We start from the raw sequence: 17,151 nt of genomic DNA, 5'->3' as shown, positions 1-17,151 counted from the left end.
GGGGGATTGAGGGGTGATTGTGTGCGCGTGTGTTTTGTTTCGTGCTTGTTTGAAGGTTTCCGTTTCTCTCATTTCGACGTGTGTGTTGTGTGTGAAAATTTCGTTTTTTTTGTAAATTTTGGTTTTTTTTGGTCTTAAAATGGGACGTCGACCAGCTCGTTGGTAAGTTTTGATTTGAAAATTTTGAAAATTATTTTACATTGAAATTTTATGATTATAGCTATCGGTATTGTAAAAACAAACCATATCCAAAATCACGTTTCTGTCGTGGTGTCCCAGATGCAAAGATTCGCATTTTCGATTTAGGCCGTAAAAAAGCACGTGTCGATGAATTTCCGCTATGCGTTCATTTGATTTCAAATGTATGTTTATAAATCTTTAAATGATCATTACGATGATTGATTGAATTTTTTCTTTCAATAAAGGAATTCGAACAAATTTCAAGCGAAGCATTGGAAGCTGCTCGTATTTGTGCCAACAAATACTTGGTAAGTTATCATCAATCAATAATTCCAGTATTCAGACTATTGAGTTCTAGAATAGACAAAGCTTTTAAGCTTGATTTTATTCGAGAAATTAAGTCTGATAGATAATCATAGTGATCATACTCTCATCTTGGAATAAGAATTTTTCCTTTAATTGTTCTCAGATGCAATTGGTTACTAACATGTTTTTTTTTGCTCATTAAATAGGTAAAAATGTGCGGCAAAGATGCCTTCCATGTTCGTATTCGTGCTCATCCGTTCCATGTATTACGGATCAATAAAATGTTATCATGTGCCGGTGCTGATCGACTTCAGACCGGTATGCGTGGTGCATTTGGTAAACCATTAGGAACAGTTGCCCGTGTACACATTGGCCAGGTGATCATCTCGGTACGAGCCAAAGAACAGCACAAAGAGAATGTTATTGAAGCACTTCGTCGTGCCAAATTCAAGTTCCCTGGCCGACAAAAGATTGCCGTATCAAGAAAATGGGGATTCACTAAATGGGACCTGAAAGATTATGAACAGATGCGTTCCGATGGCCGATTGGTTCCAAATGGTGTTACATGCTATTACAAACCGAATCGTGGCCCATTTTCCGATTGGGTTCGAATTCAGGAACAATTGCATGGAGTAAATTAATTTGTTTGAATTCAAAATCAATAAAAAAAAATTTTTATTTACAATTTTTTTTATTTTCTACTAATACATCTGTATCTCGGTAATCTTCAAAGTTTTCTATTCCACGTTGGTGTATGATGTATACACTTTTGAACAATAAAAATGTCCAATAAAAATTTATCAAGTAGATAATATACAATAGGCTGTAAGCGATGATTATAGTGGATAATGTTTCCAGTTGACAATGCTTTTGTGCTGTATCACCTGCAAGTGGTATCATGAAAAAAGGATATTTATATAATCTATTTGGTATCCAAACAGTTAGCGTTACAAAAAACCATATTGTTCGAAATATGTTATTATAACTGGCCATTGAACATTGTAATCGAGAAAATTTTAATTTAAGAATAGAACGCATAAATACAAAAATCGTGCTCCATTCTAAGATGTATATGGATAGTACCGCAAGTAAATGTTGTCGTACCATGTATGTCAATGTTAAACATATTATGACAACCATATGATGCATAAAGAATATCAAATTATCTTTATATTTTTTACAGCCAACAATTAATTCTATTGCTGAACGAATATATTCACAAATGTCAAACAGGAAAAATAATTTAATCTGTGTCGGAATGGTTTTATTGTAATTGCCAATATTGATAAAATCATCGGTTTCGGATACAATTTTCCATGCAAACAGAAATAGTATAATACGATGTATGAAGGTCCAAAAATTTTCATCAAACTTATTTCGATCTTCTGGAATAAGAATTTTATTGGCAATCAAATTATCAATAAATCTTTCAAACCATGAATGACGTAAGTTCCAAACAATACAGGTTACCATTACGATGGATAAAATTTCAGCAAAAAAATAATTGTTCAATCGAAATGAATCGAATGTTGTTTGTCGAAGATCCAACCAAAATGGTCGACAAGATTGGTTATAATATTGCATCATTATTATATGATAAGAATCATTCAATAGATTTAAATTTTGATTGATATAATTAGCCATCGTTGAATAGTTGATAAATGAGTGAAAAGCTTGTCTTATAATCGATTTATGAAGAATATAAATTGAAAATGAATGAATGAAAAAATGAATTAACGATTCGAGGGTTTATATAAAAAATAAAATAAAGTTTCTTAGTGGGAATCCAACTTTCTCCTTTCGCGCCAAATATACAAAGATTTGATAAATCTGCAATAATCAAACGCAATCTCTACTTGACGTGATTCCATGGAAGACATTTTTTCATTACGAATAAATATCTACAAACATGGTGAATTTTTTTATTTTTATTTTTTGTTTTTATTTTTGTTTTTATTTTTATTTTTGTTTATTGATTGTGGACAGGTTTGGCAGTTTTTTTTAGTTAAACGTTCGAATAAAATGCCATTTGAAAAAATTTCGAAAAATGTCCTTGATTAAATCTTTGAATTTTCATAAATTTTTTTTTCTATTCATAGTTATTTACATAAAAAAAATCAAATGATAGTGATGATTACGTTTAAAGTGTACCCTTTGTGTCAATGAAAAACATATCAGATTTCATACGTTTATTATTTGATGATTTATCTAAATCGTCATCTTCATCATTACTAGAGTCGAGATCAATTTCATCAGGATTTTTTACGTCATCAGCTTTTTGTTCTATGAATATTTCGTTAGGATCCCAGATTCCTAGCTTTGAACAAAAGCTAGTTGTCTGTGGATTTGTATAGTTGATTTTTCTTGATGCATCTGAATCATTTGTACGATCCAATACTGGTTTACATGGTTGAAAATTATTTGGTATGGAAAAATCACCATCTGAAAATTGTTTAGCAATTTCATCGAGATCATTCTGAGTAATTTCAATTTCATTAGCACAATTGAAAATGTTGATTCCATTTATCTGTTCACGAGATCCTTTCCAAAGGTGATCGGTTTTTTTCAATACGGCTAACCATTCTGGATCATATTCAAACTTCAATGAATCGTTGACTACATTATTATCTTGATCGATTTTGATATCTTCAATATGTAGAAAATACCTTCTTGGTAAAACTTTATCTAATGCTTGAAATTGCGTTTCAATTACGGGCAGCGATTGATTCGATTCACTAGATACCTGTTCTTGTGAATTAGAATGTGTTACAGTCACATTGAATCCTACATGTAAATGTGCAGCGAACCAATATTTCGGTTTGAAATGATGAACTAATGGTTGAAGTAATGGATTACCAAGACGACATTGTTCAATTTCCTGACGAAAGAATGGTTTACGATTCAAAAGATTATTCAAATTACGTTCGGTTGCACATTGATGAATGTTTATGGGCCAATCATGTGACATGAAAATATCGAGCAATTGATTTTTATAATTATCTGTTCGAGGTAATTGAAGTAATTTATAGATTTCCATTTCTCGCATATGATATATTGATCGCATTGTTCCCTGATCATATGGCAAACATTCAAAATGTCCTAATTTAGCATCATGTTGTTTGAATATACCGGAGATTCCACCGATTCGTAATGGTCCAAATCTAATGACTGAACAATATCCAAGGTAATACATGTTGGGCGCCACCCAACCGCCATACGGTAATGTTTGAAGATAATTCGATGCTTCATGATTACCACCAATGAACAATGTTAATTTTGGAATAATTTTATCACCAAAATAGTACTGATGAAAATCGCCAAGACGGCGATATTTTGGCGGTACAGCTAAACATTTAAAATCATTTTCATTTCGAATTGTTTGAACATCACCACATATTAGCACTAAATCGATAATAATGTTTTTACTTTTTTCAAAATTTTCAATTTGCTGATAGACAATGTCCAATTCTCCATGTAGACATCCGACAACGGCAATCTTCATCTTTTAAATTATAATTGAAAATTTTGATCATCCAATCATTAAAAAAACGCGCATGAAAACCACTCACAATCGTAAACAATCGATTGTATCGAAATTCGAATTATTTAAATAGCGCCATTCATTGCTACAAAATTCATTGATTTGATGAACTGCGATGAATCGAAATCAATTGAAGTGACGACAATTTAAAATTTTCGTTTTTTTTGTGATAAAATTTTATTCTTTAAAATCTCAATATATCAATTTACCAGAATGACAGAATAACATTTCGAAATTCTTTCGGGAAAAAAATTCAATTTTGTAAATATCAATCATTTGGCAATACTTTTCGACATTAATATGACATATGCAAATACACGTAATATAATTATGTATGAAATGATAAAACCAAAATTGATAAATAAATCAATATTATCCAGATCGAAACGGCTCAAAATGATAGATTGATTAATTGTTTTGATTTCATTGTTAAAACCATCAATTATATATTGAACGGGTGGTAATGATGTTAATTGTTCCATACAGGTGGTTATATTCATAATTGAATCACCAAAATATTTGGTAAAATCCGATAATGATAAACCTGTATGATCCGGATTACAGCGACCAAATCCATAGAATATAATCAAAACGGCTTCAATTGAAAGCTTATAAACGGATAGATAAGTAAATGGCCGTACATAATAAGGCAATTTGTTGACCGGTATAACAAAACCACTAAATATGAAAAACGGTACGAATAACATTGCACCACAAATTAATGCAGCAATCGTATTGTTAATAAAATGTATTGATATGACCATAGCGAAACTATGGGCAAGTAAACTGGTTGAAATGATCAATGAAATGTAGATGAAAAAACGCCAGATTCCGGGTGGTGATTCAACCAGAAACCAAGTAAACACTGCATATATTAATGGAAATATCAATGTTGGTGGTATATCCGAAAATGATTTCGATACATAATATGACCATCGTGTGTACCATTTGTTGGAATGTTCCTATAGAGAGAGAGAGAGAGATGGAAAAATTAATGAATAAAATCGATAATAAACAATGATAAAAACTTACTTTGATGAATACTGACAGTTCAAGAGGAAACAGCATCAATGATGGTACCAAACTAATGATAACCGTAAACATTACCGAAGTGATTAACAATATAATGTCACGGCTTAGAAATGCAGTAATTTTATAGTTTTCTGGATTAGATCCCATTTCAATGAATTTCTTGGCAAAACGTGTTGAATTGAAACATTCATTATCGATCAATGTGGATTGCCGATTTTTCAATACAAGCCGTACTGCCATTAACATCAATAGACCAAATGATCTGAGAGCATAGTTGAATGGTTCACGATACGATATCAATGATGAACGTTTAAACAATGCCCATGATGATTGTATCTGATCGAATGCCATTTCTTTCGAAAGTGCTCGATCAACATTAACATTTACTTGATATTTATTCTGATCAATCAATTCTTGTGATGCTTCAGCATCCGTTAGTTTATAGATGATCTAATGAATATAAAAAACAAATTAATTTATATAATTATAATTCTGTAAACAAAAATCATACCTCATCACCATAAAGGCCACTAGCAATTTCAAGTACAAAATCTGATATGTTATGAAAGACGGGACAATTAAGGCCAAAACTTTGAAAATGATCCAGAACCTGGTTACCTGGACCACGATAGATACATGTACCAAATGTTGATATAACATAAAGATCATCAAAATATGAAAATAATTTAGCCGATGGTTGATGAATTGTAGCACAGATGATGATTGGATTATTTTTAACCATCGTTTTCAATAACTGTACAAGCTGTAATGATGATACAGAATCTAATCCTGTAGTCGGTTCATCCAATAACAAAACGTTAGGTGAAAATATCAATTCCAATGCTATCGAAAGACGTTTCTTTTGACCACCACTGCAATTACTCACACGTACATCAGCACATTGTGTAAGACCTAATTGATCAATAATTTCTTCCACTTTATGGCAATCATATTTCGATGCATCCAATAATTTAACATCACCATCATCATTGATTGTATTATCATTAAGTATATCAATATTACGGCCGCAATAACGTTGTAATTGACATGCATAGTTGAGATTTTCACGTATAGATAATACAGAGAATAGAAAATCTTTTTGTGGATTATAGATGATGCGAACCTCTTTAAAATCACTAAGTGATTGTGAAAAAAAATTAATCAATCACGAATTAGATGAACAAACAAAAAAAATTGATTTAAAATAAAAGCCACTTACCTAATTGAACTGGATACCCATGTTTGTCCTGTCATACCTTTTATACGACGTTTAGCTAAGCATTCAAATAACGTTGTTTTCCCAGATCCACTTGGACCAAGAATGGCGGTCAAATAACCACTTTGAAGATGACCACTTAAATTATTGACCAGAATTTTATTCTTAGCCGTTTTATATGAAAGATTTTTCCAATAAAAATGGATGGCTTCATTTTCAATTTTTTTAATATTATTTTTATCAATATTAATTGGATTCATTTTCAATGATTGTCTCTTTTCTAATGGATCATTCTTCTTCTTTTTCTTTATTGATACTAAAGATGATGATTGTGGATCGATCACTATAGGTTCCATGGTTGATGGTCGCTACTTGACTACTGAAATTTATTCAACAAACAAACAACGAATGAACGATGAAATATAAAAATAAAAATAAAAATGAAAGGAAACAGAAAAAAAATTCAAACAATAAAACAACAACCGTCTTGCGAAAAAAAAAGAAAAGAAAAAACAGAAATTATCAAGGAAAAAAAATGAATGATTCTCTACAATGCCATGACCATTATCATTTAGTCATCATTATCATCATCATCATATGGATAGACCTGAAAATTTTCCTACAATTCCTATATAACAATCATCATTATTATTATTATTGTCATCATGGATGCAATAGAACGTCCTACGATTGATGAATCATTGTACTAGGAAAAAAAAATTTTTTTTTTCTATATTAAAGACTTGACCAAGACAATAAATTTTCTTTTCTTTTTTTTCCCATTTTGTTGTTCATATAATTATGATGATGATGATCTTCATCATTGTATTGTATTTTGTATTGTCATCATCAAGAGATGAATTTGTATGTGCGTTTGTGTGTGTGTGTGTGATTAGGATTTATGAAAGCATAAAAAATGAAAAAAAAGGGAAATGAACTTACCTTGTGAACTCGGTGATGATGATGATAATAGTCAGTAACGATGATGATGATGATGATGAGGATTGCAAACAAGTATTAGTGGATGAGAAAAAAAATTTTTATCACCCAAAAATAAAAATCCAATGAAAGAAAAAAAAACGGAAAATCTAAAAATGAAAACAAGGAAGACCGACGACGATAAAGATCAAAGATGACCAATTTAATTAATATATTTATATTGAATGTGAATGAATTGGACAAAAAAAAAGAGAGAAATTTTAAATTTAAACACCAATGTACACATGTGTTTTAGAATTACTTTGATGTATAATAATAAAATGTCACTAAGAAAAAACAAAACAAAACAAAAAAGAAAATTAACGAACAAATATTGATTGATTAATGTCAAAAAAAGAAAAATTCGATATTTAACCACAAATGATATTTGATCAGATCTTCCATTATATATAGGCAGGCAGGCAGGCAGGTATTGATAGTATTCAGTGATCATTACCGTCATTTGATTTTTTTCGTTCGCGTCATCGTTGTCAAAATCAAGTTTTTATTTATATTAGCCGGTGTATTTTGGCCTATTATGTAGCCACAATATATACACGCACAAAAATAAATAACAATCGAATCGAATACACAAAACATTAAAAACGTTGAAAGTCAACAAACAAAAAAAAAACACCTTGTGAAAACCTGTATTGTCAATCAAAAAAAAAAAGTTGAAAATTCTTCACGAACAACACACACACGACAAAAAAGGACAATTTATTGTTTGTGAAAGATTTTATTTGGTGTGTGTGTGTGTGTCAGAATTGACAACAATTTTTTTTTTTTTTTTGACACAAACACAAAATCCAATAGTCAAATGATAATAAACGAATCACCTAACCCTATCGTGGTTGTTTGAAAATTACGTTTTTTTTTCATACCACCATATATACAACATGGTGTTGCTCGATTTTCCTTTCCTTTTTGTTTTGTTTTAGTTTTGGCCAATTTGGATCAAACAACACAACCACCACAGCAACAACAACAACAACGACGACGACGTTGAAGGGAAAAGGGAATAAAATGACATAGCATTCAGTCTATATAATAATAAAAAAAACGGTTATAATTCTGTCATCAAAATGCGCATTACATTTGAAATCTTTCTCTCTTTTTTTTTACTTGGATAGCAACAATTTGTATTCAATGTAGCACTTTACCAATTTATATTCAATTGTTTATCATGAAATGTGAAATTGAAAATTTTGTTTTGTTTCTATCAATGATGATTAATCATTGAATATTTGTCAATTTTTTTTATTAAATGCACCACCGGTGCATTATTATGATAAACAATCGAATCAGAATAACATGTTGATAATTCACAATATATTATAGATATAGATGTTTTAAAATTTAAAATAAACAAACAGAAAATTGACCAATACAAACATGTATTGTAGTCGATTTATTTGAAAAGTATAAACAACAAGGTCAAATTGACCATCATCATAAAGATGGATGAATGTATAATTTGAATAAAGATAAAAGTATTATTATTTGATGTTGAAATAAATTTAAAATTTTAGCCCATTAAGATGAATTGCTTCCCCACCCCCCACCGTTGAATGAAAATAGAGAGAGAAAAATTTCGTTTGACCATGGGCCACTGCAATGGTAGATCATCATCATTATGGAAAATGAATAATGTACATCATCATCATAATAATAAAAATGAAAAAACCAAATGAATTTCAAATGAATGACCATCAAAAGGATGGTTGGAAAAAAAAACGAATTTCATTAACCATCTAATTATCGCTCATGGCAAATCCATAAATGAAATGTTCAAATTTATTCGATTAGTAAATATCGTGTTTTTTTTTTTGGTAAAAATCATTCTCGCATAATCGAATTGTGTGAGCATCATCACATCATCATCATCATCATCAGGTTTAAAACAATTCATTTGAGTAAATTTTAAAAAATTTAAATTGAATTTTGAATTTTTTTTCTATAAATTTCAAATTAAAAATGAACATTCTACAACAATTTACTGAAACATCGTTGATGTACAACAACCGACGTAACAGCCCCAGTCAATCATCAGATTCTAATCATCATTATCATGATCATCATCAAGATGTTTTATTTGGTAAAAATTTATTCGATTCTCATCTATTAGGTAAGTAATAATTTTTTTTCTTTATATAATTCAATTAGTAGAATAATTTTCATCAGAAATAATCAAAGTGCAGAAAAGATACAAAAAAAATAATAAATGACATTGTCATGAAAAAAAATTTCATAATTTCCACAAAAAAAAAACAAATGACAATTTTATTTTGTTGAAAAATACAAAAAAAAAATACTAATATACTAATATTATTCTCTCTATCCATTATCATTATTATTATTCATTATAGGCAAAATAACTGCATTCGATTTGGCCATAATCATCATAACATTAATGGCCATTGGCTATATGATCATTATTGTCATTTATAATTATATATACAAATATGATCACTATCGTATATTGATGCGTACAAAACGTCAACATCATTTGGATAGAAAATATCGTCGTGGTTGTCGTCGACAAACCGATTCGATTGAATTACATTCATTAAAAATGTTTGCTACCGATTGATTTGATTGATTAAATGTGATAGAATGAAAAATGTTGATTATTCCAATCGAATAAAAAATTTTTATGTTCTTTTTTATGTACCCATCACTACACAGTTATTTAGAAACGTCGAAAGCCACCTCCTCCTCTTCCAACTCGACCACCGCTGAATCCTCCACGTTGACGTTGATTAAATCGTTGGTTATTGATATTATAATTTCGACTAAATGATGATCTTGGCCGAAATGATCCGGGTGATGTTTTATTGAACTTACCCACTGGTGGTTGATAAAATTTTCGTTCACGTTTCACTGTTGTTGATGAGGTTGTTTCTGAACCTTCCGGTGCAGTAATCAGCGGACGTTTTTTGGTAATCGTAGCTGGATCAGCAGTAGAAGATGAATCGCCACCATTATCGGTTTTATCCGATGCTAAAGTCGGTATGGAAGCAGCAGCATGCAATGTCGTTGTTGATTTTGAACTCTTGAATGATAATTGTATAGATGTTTTATAGGATGGTGGAATTTTAAAAAAATCTTTTGTTAATGAATTGATATTCGATGTTGCTTTCAATGCAATCATTTTGATCTTGTTTTCCGGAGTTTTCAATTCTGATGGTTTCAAGGTAGAGATGACTTTTTTCAATTTGTTTACATAGCTTTGTACGCCTATGAATATTTGATTAAATTTGGAAAATTGCAATTTTTATCAAAAAAAACTTACCTCTAGCCAAATACTGAAGTCGTAATTTAAAATCCTTGAATTCATTTGCCTTACTATCAGCTTCGAAATATTTCGGATTCAATTTGCATAACTGATGTAGTGAATAGAGTAAACATTCGACATGTGAAAATTGTGTACTAGGCAAATCATCGGTGGATGATAAATCGGTAGCTGATGTATTCAAATCTTCTGGTGGTTTTGGTATGTAACCAAGTAAACATTGAAAAACGGCATTTTGGCATTGTTCAAATTGAGATGTTTCCAGTGTCGGTGATACGAATGAAATAATTTCCGATAGAGCCTGAAGAACTTCCAGTTCCAAACCTGGTTGTTGTTGTTCAATTTGTGCCAAATGTGGAAGAATTTTTAAACAAATGTATTGAACAAATTCAGTCGATGGTGAGAATTGCTATAATGAAAAAAATTAATGTCAATATTAATTTAGATAACAATGATAATGATAGATAAATTACCGAAAAATACGGAATTCCGTGACGAACACACATAAGAAATTTATCTAATGAGTCCGGTTCAGAAGGCTAAGTAAAAAATTTAAAACATTAAACTTGTCAAATTGAATTGAAAGCGTCTAATACTTACAATAAAATCATTATTTAATTCTGATTGATCTTTGACAATGGCCAACAAATTATTATGACCATGAACAGTTTTGGAAATTTTTAGTCCAGCCAACAATGTCATCAATGTAATGAATTCTTCTTTGGTCACATCGATTAGAATTTTTTTGCAATTTTCCAGAATGAATTCTTCAATTTCTTTGGTCAATAAATCCGGTTTGATTGTTCGAAATTTTGTGCCAAAAAATTTTACAACACGATCACGTGTTTCATCTTCACCATCGAGAATTTGGCCAAATAAAGCGAGTAGAAAACTTTTAATATCATAATTGGCCAATGTTATGAGTGCCTGATTGACAATGTTCAATTCTATTGGATCTTCCGACAACAATAGTTGTGCAAGAACATCGGCAATTTTTGTAACTAATTCTTTTCGATCACGACAAATGTTTGGCAATTCTTTAATGGCATGTCGTCGAATCTATATGACAAATCAACAGCAGAAATTTATTTTTGTAATTAATTAAGCCAACATTAAAATCACACTCACATTAGGATCATCATCTTCACAAAGATCTAGCAATAATTCTATTGCCGATTCATAATGATCAGGAAAATGAACAAAAAATTTCGATATAAATTGTGAACAAAGTTGTTTTTCCTGTGGACTACCATGTACAGCATTCAATATGGCCAAATAATCGGATTCAAACTTTGTAAATAAAGTGAAAAAATGTCATATGAAAACCAAATCAAATCAACCAACTGATCTTACCTGTTTGATGTTTTCTTTGGCGGAATCAAGCTTATTATAATGTTCATATAGTTGATCAAGTGGATCAATTGAAGCCATTGTTTTTTAAAAAAAGTGACAAAAATCAAAGAATCTTCTTTTTTTTTGGATGTCAATAATTTTTGGAACACTGGTGGACTCAAATTTTTCAATTAAATTCTTCGTGATATGAGCAATTGACCGGCGTGTATGAAAAAAAAATAGCTAGCAGCATGTCGAATAGATATGAGATAAAAATATATTTGTCGTCGATAGATGGCGTTTGATAGTCACATTGTGGATGAATGGTTCAATAATAATGAGACAATTGAATTTTTCTTTTGCATGCATTTTATGTGTGAACACACTCGCGGCACAAAGCAATGTGATTTCAGTCTGTTCATCGATCCTTTTTGTAATAAATATATTTGGCGAATTTTCTCGAACGAAGCAAAGAAAAACACTTGAAATTTATTATATTAATTTAAAAAAAATTCGAAAGAAATTATATAATCACAAATTCTAACATTTCATGTCATTCATTCACTTTCGCTATTTTTCTTCATTGTAATTTCATTGTGACTTTTTTCATAGCGATCAATTTTTTTTATTATTATTTCAATCAAACATAATGAGTAGTAAAGAAAATTCCGTGTCATCACTTGGTTTGGGAGATTCAACCGAATCGGATTCTCTTCAAAGTGAATTTGATATTTCACCACAAAAAGATGGAAAGCTTATGAAGACTATCATTACCAAAGGAAATGGTATGGCTTAATTCGATATAAATGGTTCAAAATTTTATTCTTTTTTTCTGTATATTTAGGTTGGGAAAAACCCGGTAATGGTGATAAAGTTTCGGTTCATTATGTGGGCAAATTATTGGATGGCACACAATTCGATAGTTCACGTGATCGCAATGAAAAATTTGTATTCACATTGGGAGCCAAAGAAGTGATCGAAGGATGGGATATTGCCGTTAAAACGATGAAACGGGGTGAAGTTGCATCGTTTAAAATTGATCCATCATTGGCATATGGTGAACGTGGTTCACCACCTACCATACCGCCAAATTCTACGTTGATCTTTGAAATTGAATTGTTTGATTGGAAATTGGAAGATATAACAAAAAAAGCTGATGGTGGTATTTTGCGACGTATCATTAAAGATGGTAGCGAATGGTCTACACCAAATGAAGGATCTACTTGTAACATTGAATACATTGGCAAATATGAAGATCGTGTATTTGAATCACGTCAGGTGACATTCTATCTGGGTGAAGGTTCTGAAGAGAATCTTGTACCAGCAATTGAAATTGCTGTGAGAAAAATGAAAAAAGATGAACGTTGCGAGATAATTGTCAAGCCAAAATATGTATGGGGTGATGGCCAAGGCAATCAAGAATATGGCATTCCAAATGATTATCAACAATTAAAATATGAAATATATCTGAAAAATTTTGAAAATCTCAAAGAAATTGAAGATATGGAAAATAATGAACGCATAGAACAGGCATTGTTGGTCAAAACGAAAGGAACAAAATATTTCAAAGAATCTAAATACAAATTGGCCATCAAACAATATAAACGTGTCATACAATTGATTGGTACTGAAACAGATAATTTTGAACCAGAACTAAAGGAAAAAGCACGTGACATTTTATTGGCAGGTAATTTAAATCTAGCCATGTGTTATTTGAAAGTGGAAAATTTCTTGGAAACACAAAAAAATTGTGACCGTGCACTAGAAATTGATCCAGAAAATGAAAAAGGTCTATTCCGTCGTGGACAAGCATTTTATGGTCAGAAAGAATATGAATTGGCTAAAAAAGATTTTGGAAAATTATTGGAAATTGATCCGAAAAATTCGGCAGCAAAAAGTCAAATGATTAATTGTATTAATCGTATTAAAGAACATATGGAAAAAGAGAAGATGAAATACAAGAATATGTTTGAAATATTTGCCAAAAGAGATAGCGAGGTAATTGAAAGGTTTTTATTATTCATAAATTTTAATTATTTTTGTCTTTGTTACCCATCTTTAGAAAGAGGCAAAGAAAAAAGCCGCACAAGCTACTACTATTACTACTGCAGCAGATGATTCGAAAATTTTCAACATTGATGGTGACAATGAAACCAAGGCTAAGGATTCGGAATCCCCACAACAGCAGCAGCAGCAACAACCGGAACAACAACAACAAGCTGCAAATGCTTGATGAACTGAAAACAAACGCAAATACACACCAAAATTTGTATGGAGATCTTAAATTTATTTTTTCGTCTTACACACACACACACACCACAACCACCACTTACATCCAAAAAAAAAATGTCAAAAAGTCAAAATTCATTTTTACTTTATTCATTATTATTGAATTCAATAATTTTAAAATGTTCAAAAAAAAAGAATAAATTTTCAATTCTTTGATTCATATCTCCAAATGAATAGAATGTGATAATGTTGATTTGTTTTTTTTTATCAAAAATTCAAAAGATATTAAATGATGACGATGATAATGGATGTATGAATGTTGGTTGATAAATAAGCTAAATCAAACCATCTAAGTTTTTTTTCTTAATTAAAAATTATGGCCATGTAGGTAGTTTATTAATCAATGCTTTTTCCTGTTCCGATTCTTCACGTGCTATGAATAGACTATGACCATATCCAGTTGAAACACGATGAATATGTATTCCTTCTAATGGTTTAACTTCTTGTGGTGTTGTTGATGATTTGGATTTTGTATCACCATATGCTAATTCACCATATGTTGGACTTGGACCCCAGCTAATAACACTTTCATCGGCTGTTAATACAATTGAACGATTAGCACAACCAATTGATCGAATATTCCAACCATTAAGATCTTGTACATTTTTCGGATACATTGTTGCTTCACCCGATGTTTTTGATTGGCCCCAGAAATAAAGTAAACCATGTTGATCTAATGCGAGTGAGAATGTTCCACCACACCAAATAGCTTTTACACCACGATTATCAAATGTTTTTATTAAACGTGGCATCATTTCATCTTTGGTTTCGGAATGCCCTAGTCTTCCATAGCCACCAAAACCCCAGGAAAAGCAACGTTGCTTATCATCCAATGCAAGTGAATGATTAATACCACATGCAACATCAATAATTCGTGCATCTTGAATGGGTGTAACATGACCATCGCGTCCTTTTTCAATGAATAGCAAAACTTTTCGTGGTTTATATTCGCATTTATATGCCAATTTGTTACCAGATGCAAAATACTTTGCTTCAGTATTATGGCCCAATTGACCATATTGTGGAAATCCAAATGAAAATAGATTACCATTACAATCAACAATCAATGAAAATTCGGCACCACATGCTAATTTGACAATTGGATTGCCACGATGTGCAACCTATAAGTAATAAGATTGATTAGATAAATCTAGATTCGAGTAATGTATTCAACGAACCCGTGTTGGAGCCAATACGGTCTGTATCTGATTACCAACACCAAGTTGACCGCTTTTATTATCGCCACAAGCAAAAACTTGACCTTTGGATGTAAGAAACAATGTATGTCCACGACCAACAGCACCACCAACTATTTGATAATCTTTAAGAACTTCAACTTCAGTAGGAACATCACGACGAATTGTATCACCATGTCCCAATTGGCCACGATCATTACGCCCCCATGTAAGTGCTTTACCATCTTCAGTGACAATTATGGAATGACATGCAGTACAACCACTAACAGCAAATCGAACACGATATTCAGTCTGATGAGGTCCCCATAGGTTACGGCCTTTGAATGAAAATTTATTTTTTTTTTAAATACTAGAATTCAACAAACAAAACACAAACCATTTGAAGCAGTACCAGCAGCAGCTGCCGTTTTCGGTACTTCTTTTCGGCCAATTAGATCCCAATTGGTACCACCGCTTACAAGAAGACGACCAACAAGATCATCCGGTTTGATACACCAATCGCTTGATACTGTTGAAGTTTCTTCAGCTGTCGTATCATTATTACCATTATTGTTGAGATTTTCATTATCTGAACCAAGATCCGAATCAGATGATAGATTCGATGATCGTTTTTGTTTACGACTTTTTTTGGTTGGCTTTATCGAATCATTAGCCGATTTGGCTGTACGTTTTTTCGGCGCCATTCACATAAGAAAAAAAAACAAATTTTTTTCGTTTCTCGGGTTCCTTTTTTTCCCAACTTGTTTCCCAATCAAGGTTGCCTCACACAGTTATTATTATCAAATCAAATCAAATGCCAATGTGTGAAATAAACACAAAAAGGGAAAATAATGATAATGATGATGATGATGATGGAAATTTTTTTTCCCCCACAAATACAAAATAAATAAATTTCGTACACAAAAAGAATAATGGAATCCAACAATTCGATCAAATTATACTAAAATTATAATACAAAACGGACAGTGGTGGTTGTGGTAGATAGATAGACAGACAAACAAAGACAAATACACACACACACACACACATACACACAATTATCAATAGACAAAGAATGAACAATAGTGTAGAACTATACCACTACAACAATGGGTGGCCCCTATTTTTTTTTGAAAAAAGAAAAAAAAATTTTTTTTTTCAACTAAAACCGCCATTGAAATGTCAGTGATGTATATGTGTGTGTGTATGTTGTGGTTGGTCGATGATATGAATACCTCTACCCCCCATCATTCATAGGTGTGTGTGTTTATGTGAAATCATTCAATCGTTCAATCAACCGTCATTTTTTTTTATTTGTCAAAAAGATCATTGTCATACAAAATCATTAATCAATCAAAATATTTGATAAATAAAAGCGGTTTCTTTGGTGGTATTTTTAAATGGCCACCATGAATACACACATGCTGGGAAAAAAAAGAGGATGCTCAATATCAGTAAAATTCTGAATTGAAATCAATAAAAAAAAACTTTAATGCTACGGGGGCGCATGCGCTCCAAGAATATAAATTTAAAAAAAAAAAATTTTAATTTTTCAAAAAATTCATTTGAAATAATAATAATAATTTTATTTATAAACGATTTATATTCAAGTGTGTGTGTGTGTGTGTGTAAGTGTATTGACGTTGATTATCTCAAAAACTTTTTTTTTTATTTGTTTTAAAATTCTGAAACAAACAAACAAACAAAAAAAAAATGAATTTGGTCTGTGATGTAGCGTGTGTGTGTTGGTGTGATTGAAGTAAAATAAAATTAAAAAAAACAGAATTTCAATTTTGACTAATTCAAG

General features: G+C 31.1%; 7 protein-coding genes across 11 annotated transcripts; 3 read left to right on the top strand and 4 right to left on the bottom strand.

Moving 5' to 3' along the window:
• The first annotated feature begins 21 nt into the window (after positions 1-21).
• On the top strand, positions 22-1,302 carry RpL10 (ribosomal protein L10). Its single transcript, XM_047057136.2, has 4 exons — positions 22-162; positions 221-362; positions 426-488; positions 693-1,302. The coding sequence occupies exons 1-4, from the start codon at positions 140-142 to the stop codon at positions 1,125-1,127; spliced, it is 663 nt and encodes a 220-aa protein (XP_046913092.1). The 5' UTR covers positions 22-139; the 3' UTR covers positions 1,128-1,302.
• Positions 1,303-2,432: 1,130 nt separating this feature from the next.
• Positions 2,433-4,067, bottom strand: ldbr (lariat debranching enzyme). The gene has a single exon (XM_047057135.2). It carries the CDS (start codon positions 3,986-3,988, stop codon positions 2,627-2,629), a length of 1,362 nt encoding a protein of 453 aa, XP_046913091.2. The 5' UTR covers positions 3,989-4,067; the 3' UTR covers positions 2,433-2,626.
• Positions 4,068-4,185: 118 nt separating this feature from the next.
• Positions 4,186-8,143, bottom strand: LOC124494001 (ATP-binding cassette sub-family G member 1). Of its 4 annotated transcripts, none has more exons than XM_075731946.1 (6): positions 7,711-8,143; positions 7,218-7,363; positions 6,279-6,654; positions 5,571-6,195; positions 5,060-5,509; positions 4,186-4,989 (listed from the first exon to the last, which is right to left on the bottom strand). In XM_075731946.1, the coding sequence occupies exons 3-6, from the start codon at positions 6,629-6,631 to the stop codon at positions 4,300-4,302; spliced, it is 2,118 nt and encodes a 705-aa protein (XP_075588061.1). In that variant the 5' UTR covers positions 6,632-6,654; positions 7,218-7,363; positions 7,711-8,143; the 3' UTR covers positions 4,186-4,299. The 4 variants fall into 4 exon arrangements, with proteins under 4 accessions (XP_075588061.1, XP_075588060.1, XP_075588062.1 ...); XM_075731945.1 differs by having other exon boundaries at positions 7,218-7,540; positions 7,711-7,842; XM_075731947.1 differs by having other exon boundaries at positions 6,279-6,651; positions 7,218-7,540; positions 7,711-7,842.
• A 969-nt stretch (positions 8,144-9,112) lies between these two features.
• Positions 9,113-9,922, top strand: LOC124493255 (uncharacterized). Its single transcript, XM_047056323.2, has 2 exons — positions 9,113-9,381; positions 9,623-9,922. The coding sequence occupies exons 1-2, from the start codon at positions 9,231-9,233 to the stop codon at positions 9,844-9,846; spliced, it is 375 nt and encodes a 124-aa protein (XP_046912279.1). The 5' UTR covers positions 9,113-9,230; the 3' UTR covers positions 9,847-9,922.
• On the bottom strand, positions 9,343-12,291 carry cass (apoptosis inhibitor cassowary). 2 transcript variants are annotated; one of them, XM_047056321.2, is made up of 6 exons: positions 11,902-12,291; positions 11,677-11,838; positions 11,149-11,607; positions 11,022-11,087; positions 10,549-10,957; positions 9,343-10,493 (listed from the first exon to the last, which is right to left on the bottom strand). In XM_047056321.2, the coding sequence occupies exons 1-6, from the start codon at positions 11,977-11,979 to the stop codon at positions 9,946-9,948; spliced, it is 1,722 nt and encodes a 573-aa protein (XP_046912277.1). In that variant the 5' UTR covers positions 11,980-12,291; the 3' UTR covers positions 9,343-9,945. The 2 variants fall into 2 exon arrangements, with proteins under 2 accessions (XP_046912277.1, XP_075588063.1); XM_075731948.1 differs by lacking the exon at positions 11,022-11,087 and having other exon boundaries at positions 11,902-12,195.
• On the top strand, positions 12,265-14,329 carry LOC124493254 (peptidyl-prolyl cis-trans isomerase FKBP4). The gene is made up of 3 exons (XM_047056322.2): positions 12,265-12,665; positions 12,725-13,878; positions 13,943-14,329. The coding sequence occupies exons 1-3, from the start codon at positions 12,530-12,532 to the stop codon at positions 14,111-14,113; spliced, it is 1,461 nt and encodes a 486-aa protein (XP_046912278.1). The 5' UTR covers positions 12,265-12,529; the 3' UTR covers positions 14,114-14,329.
• LOC124493677 (protein RCC2 homolog) lies at positions 14,238-16,365 on the bottom strand. Its single transcript, XM_047056777.2, has 3 exons — positions 15,742-16,365; positions 15,348-15,682; positions 14,238-15,290 (listed from the first exon to the last, which is right to left on the bottom strand). Exons 1-3 carry the CDS (start codon positions 16,046-16,048, stop codon positions 14,484-14,486), a joined length of 1,449 nt encoding a protein of 482 aa, XP_046912733.2. The 5' UTR covers positions 16,049-16,365; the 3' UTR covers positions 14,238-14,483.
• Between the last annotated feature and the right edge of the window lie 786 nt (positions 16,366-17,151).

The sequence above is a fragment of the Dermatophagoides farinae genome, chromosome 6 (assembly GCF_024713945.1).
Source record: "Dermatophagoides farinae isolate YC_2012a chromosome 6, ASM2471394v1, whole genome shotgun sequence".
NCBI classification, from domain to species: domain Eukaryota; kingdom Metazoa; phylum Arthropoda; class Arachnida; order Sarcoptiformes; family Pyroglyphidae; genus Dermatophagoides; species Dermatophagoides farinae.
This window is presented reverse-complemented; position numbering and strand designations above follow the sequence as displayed.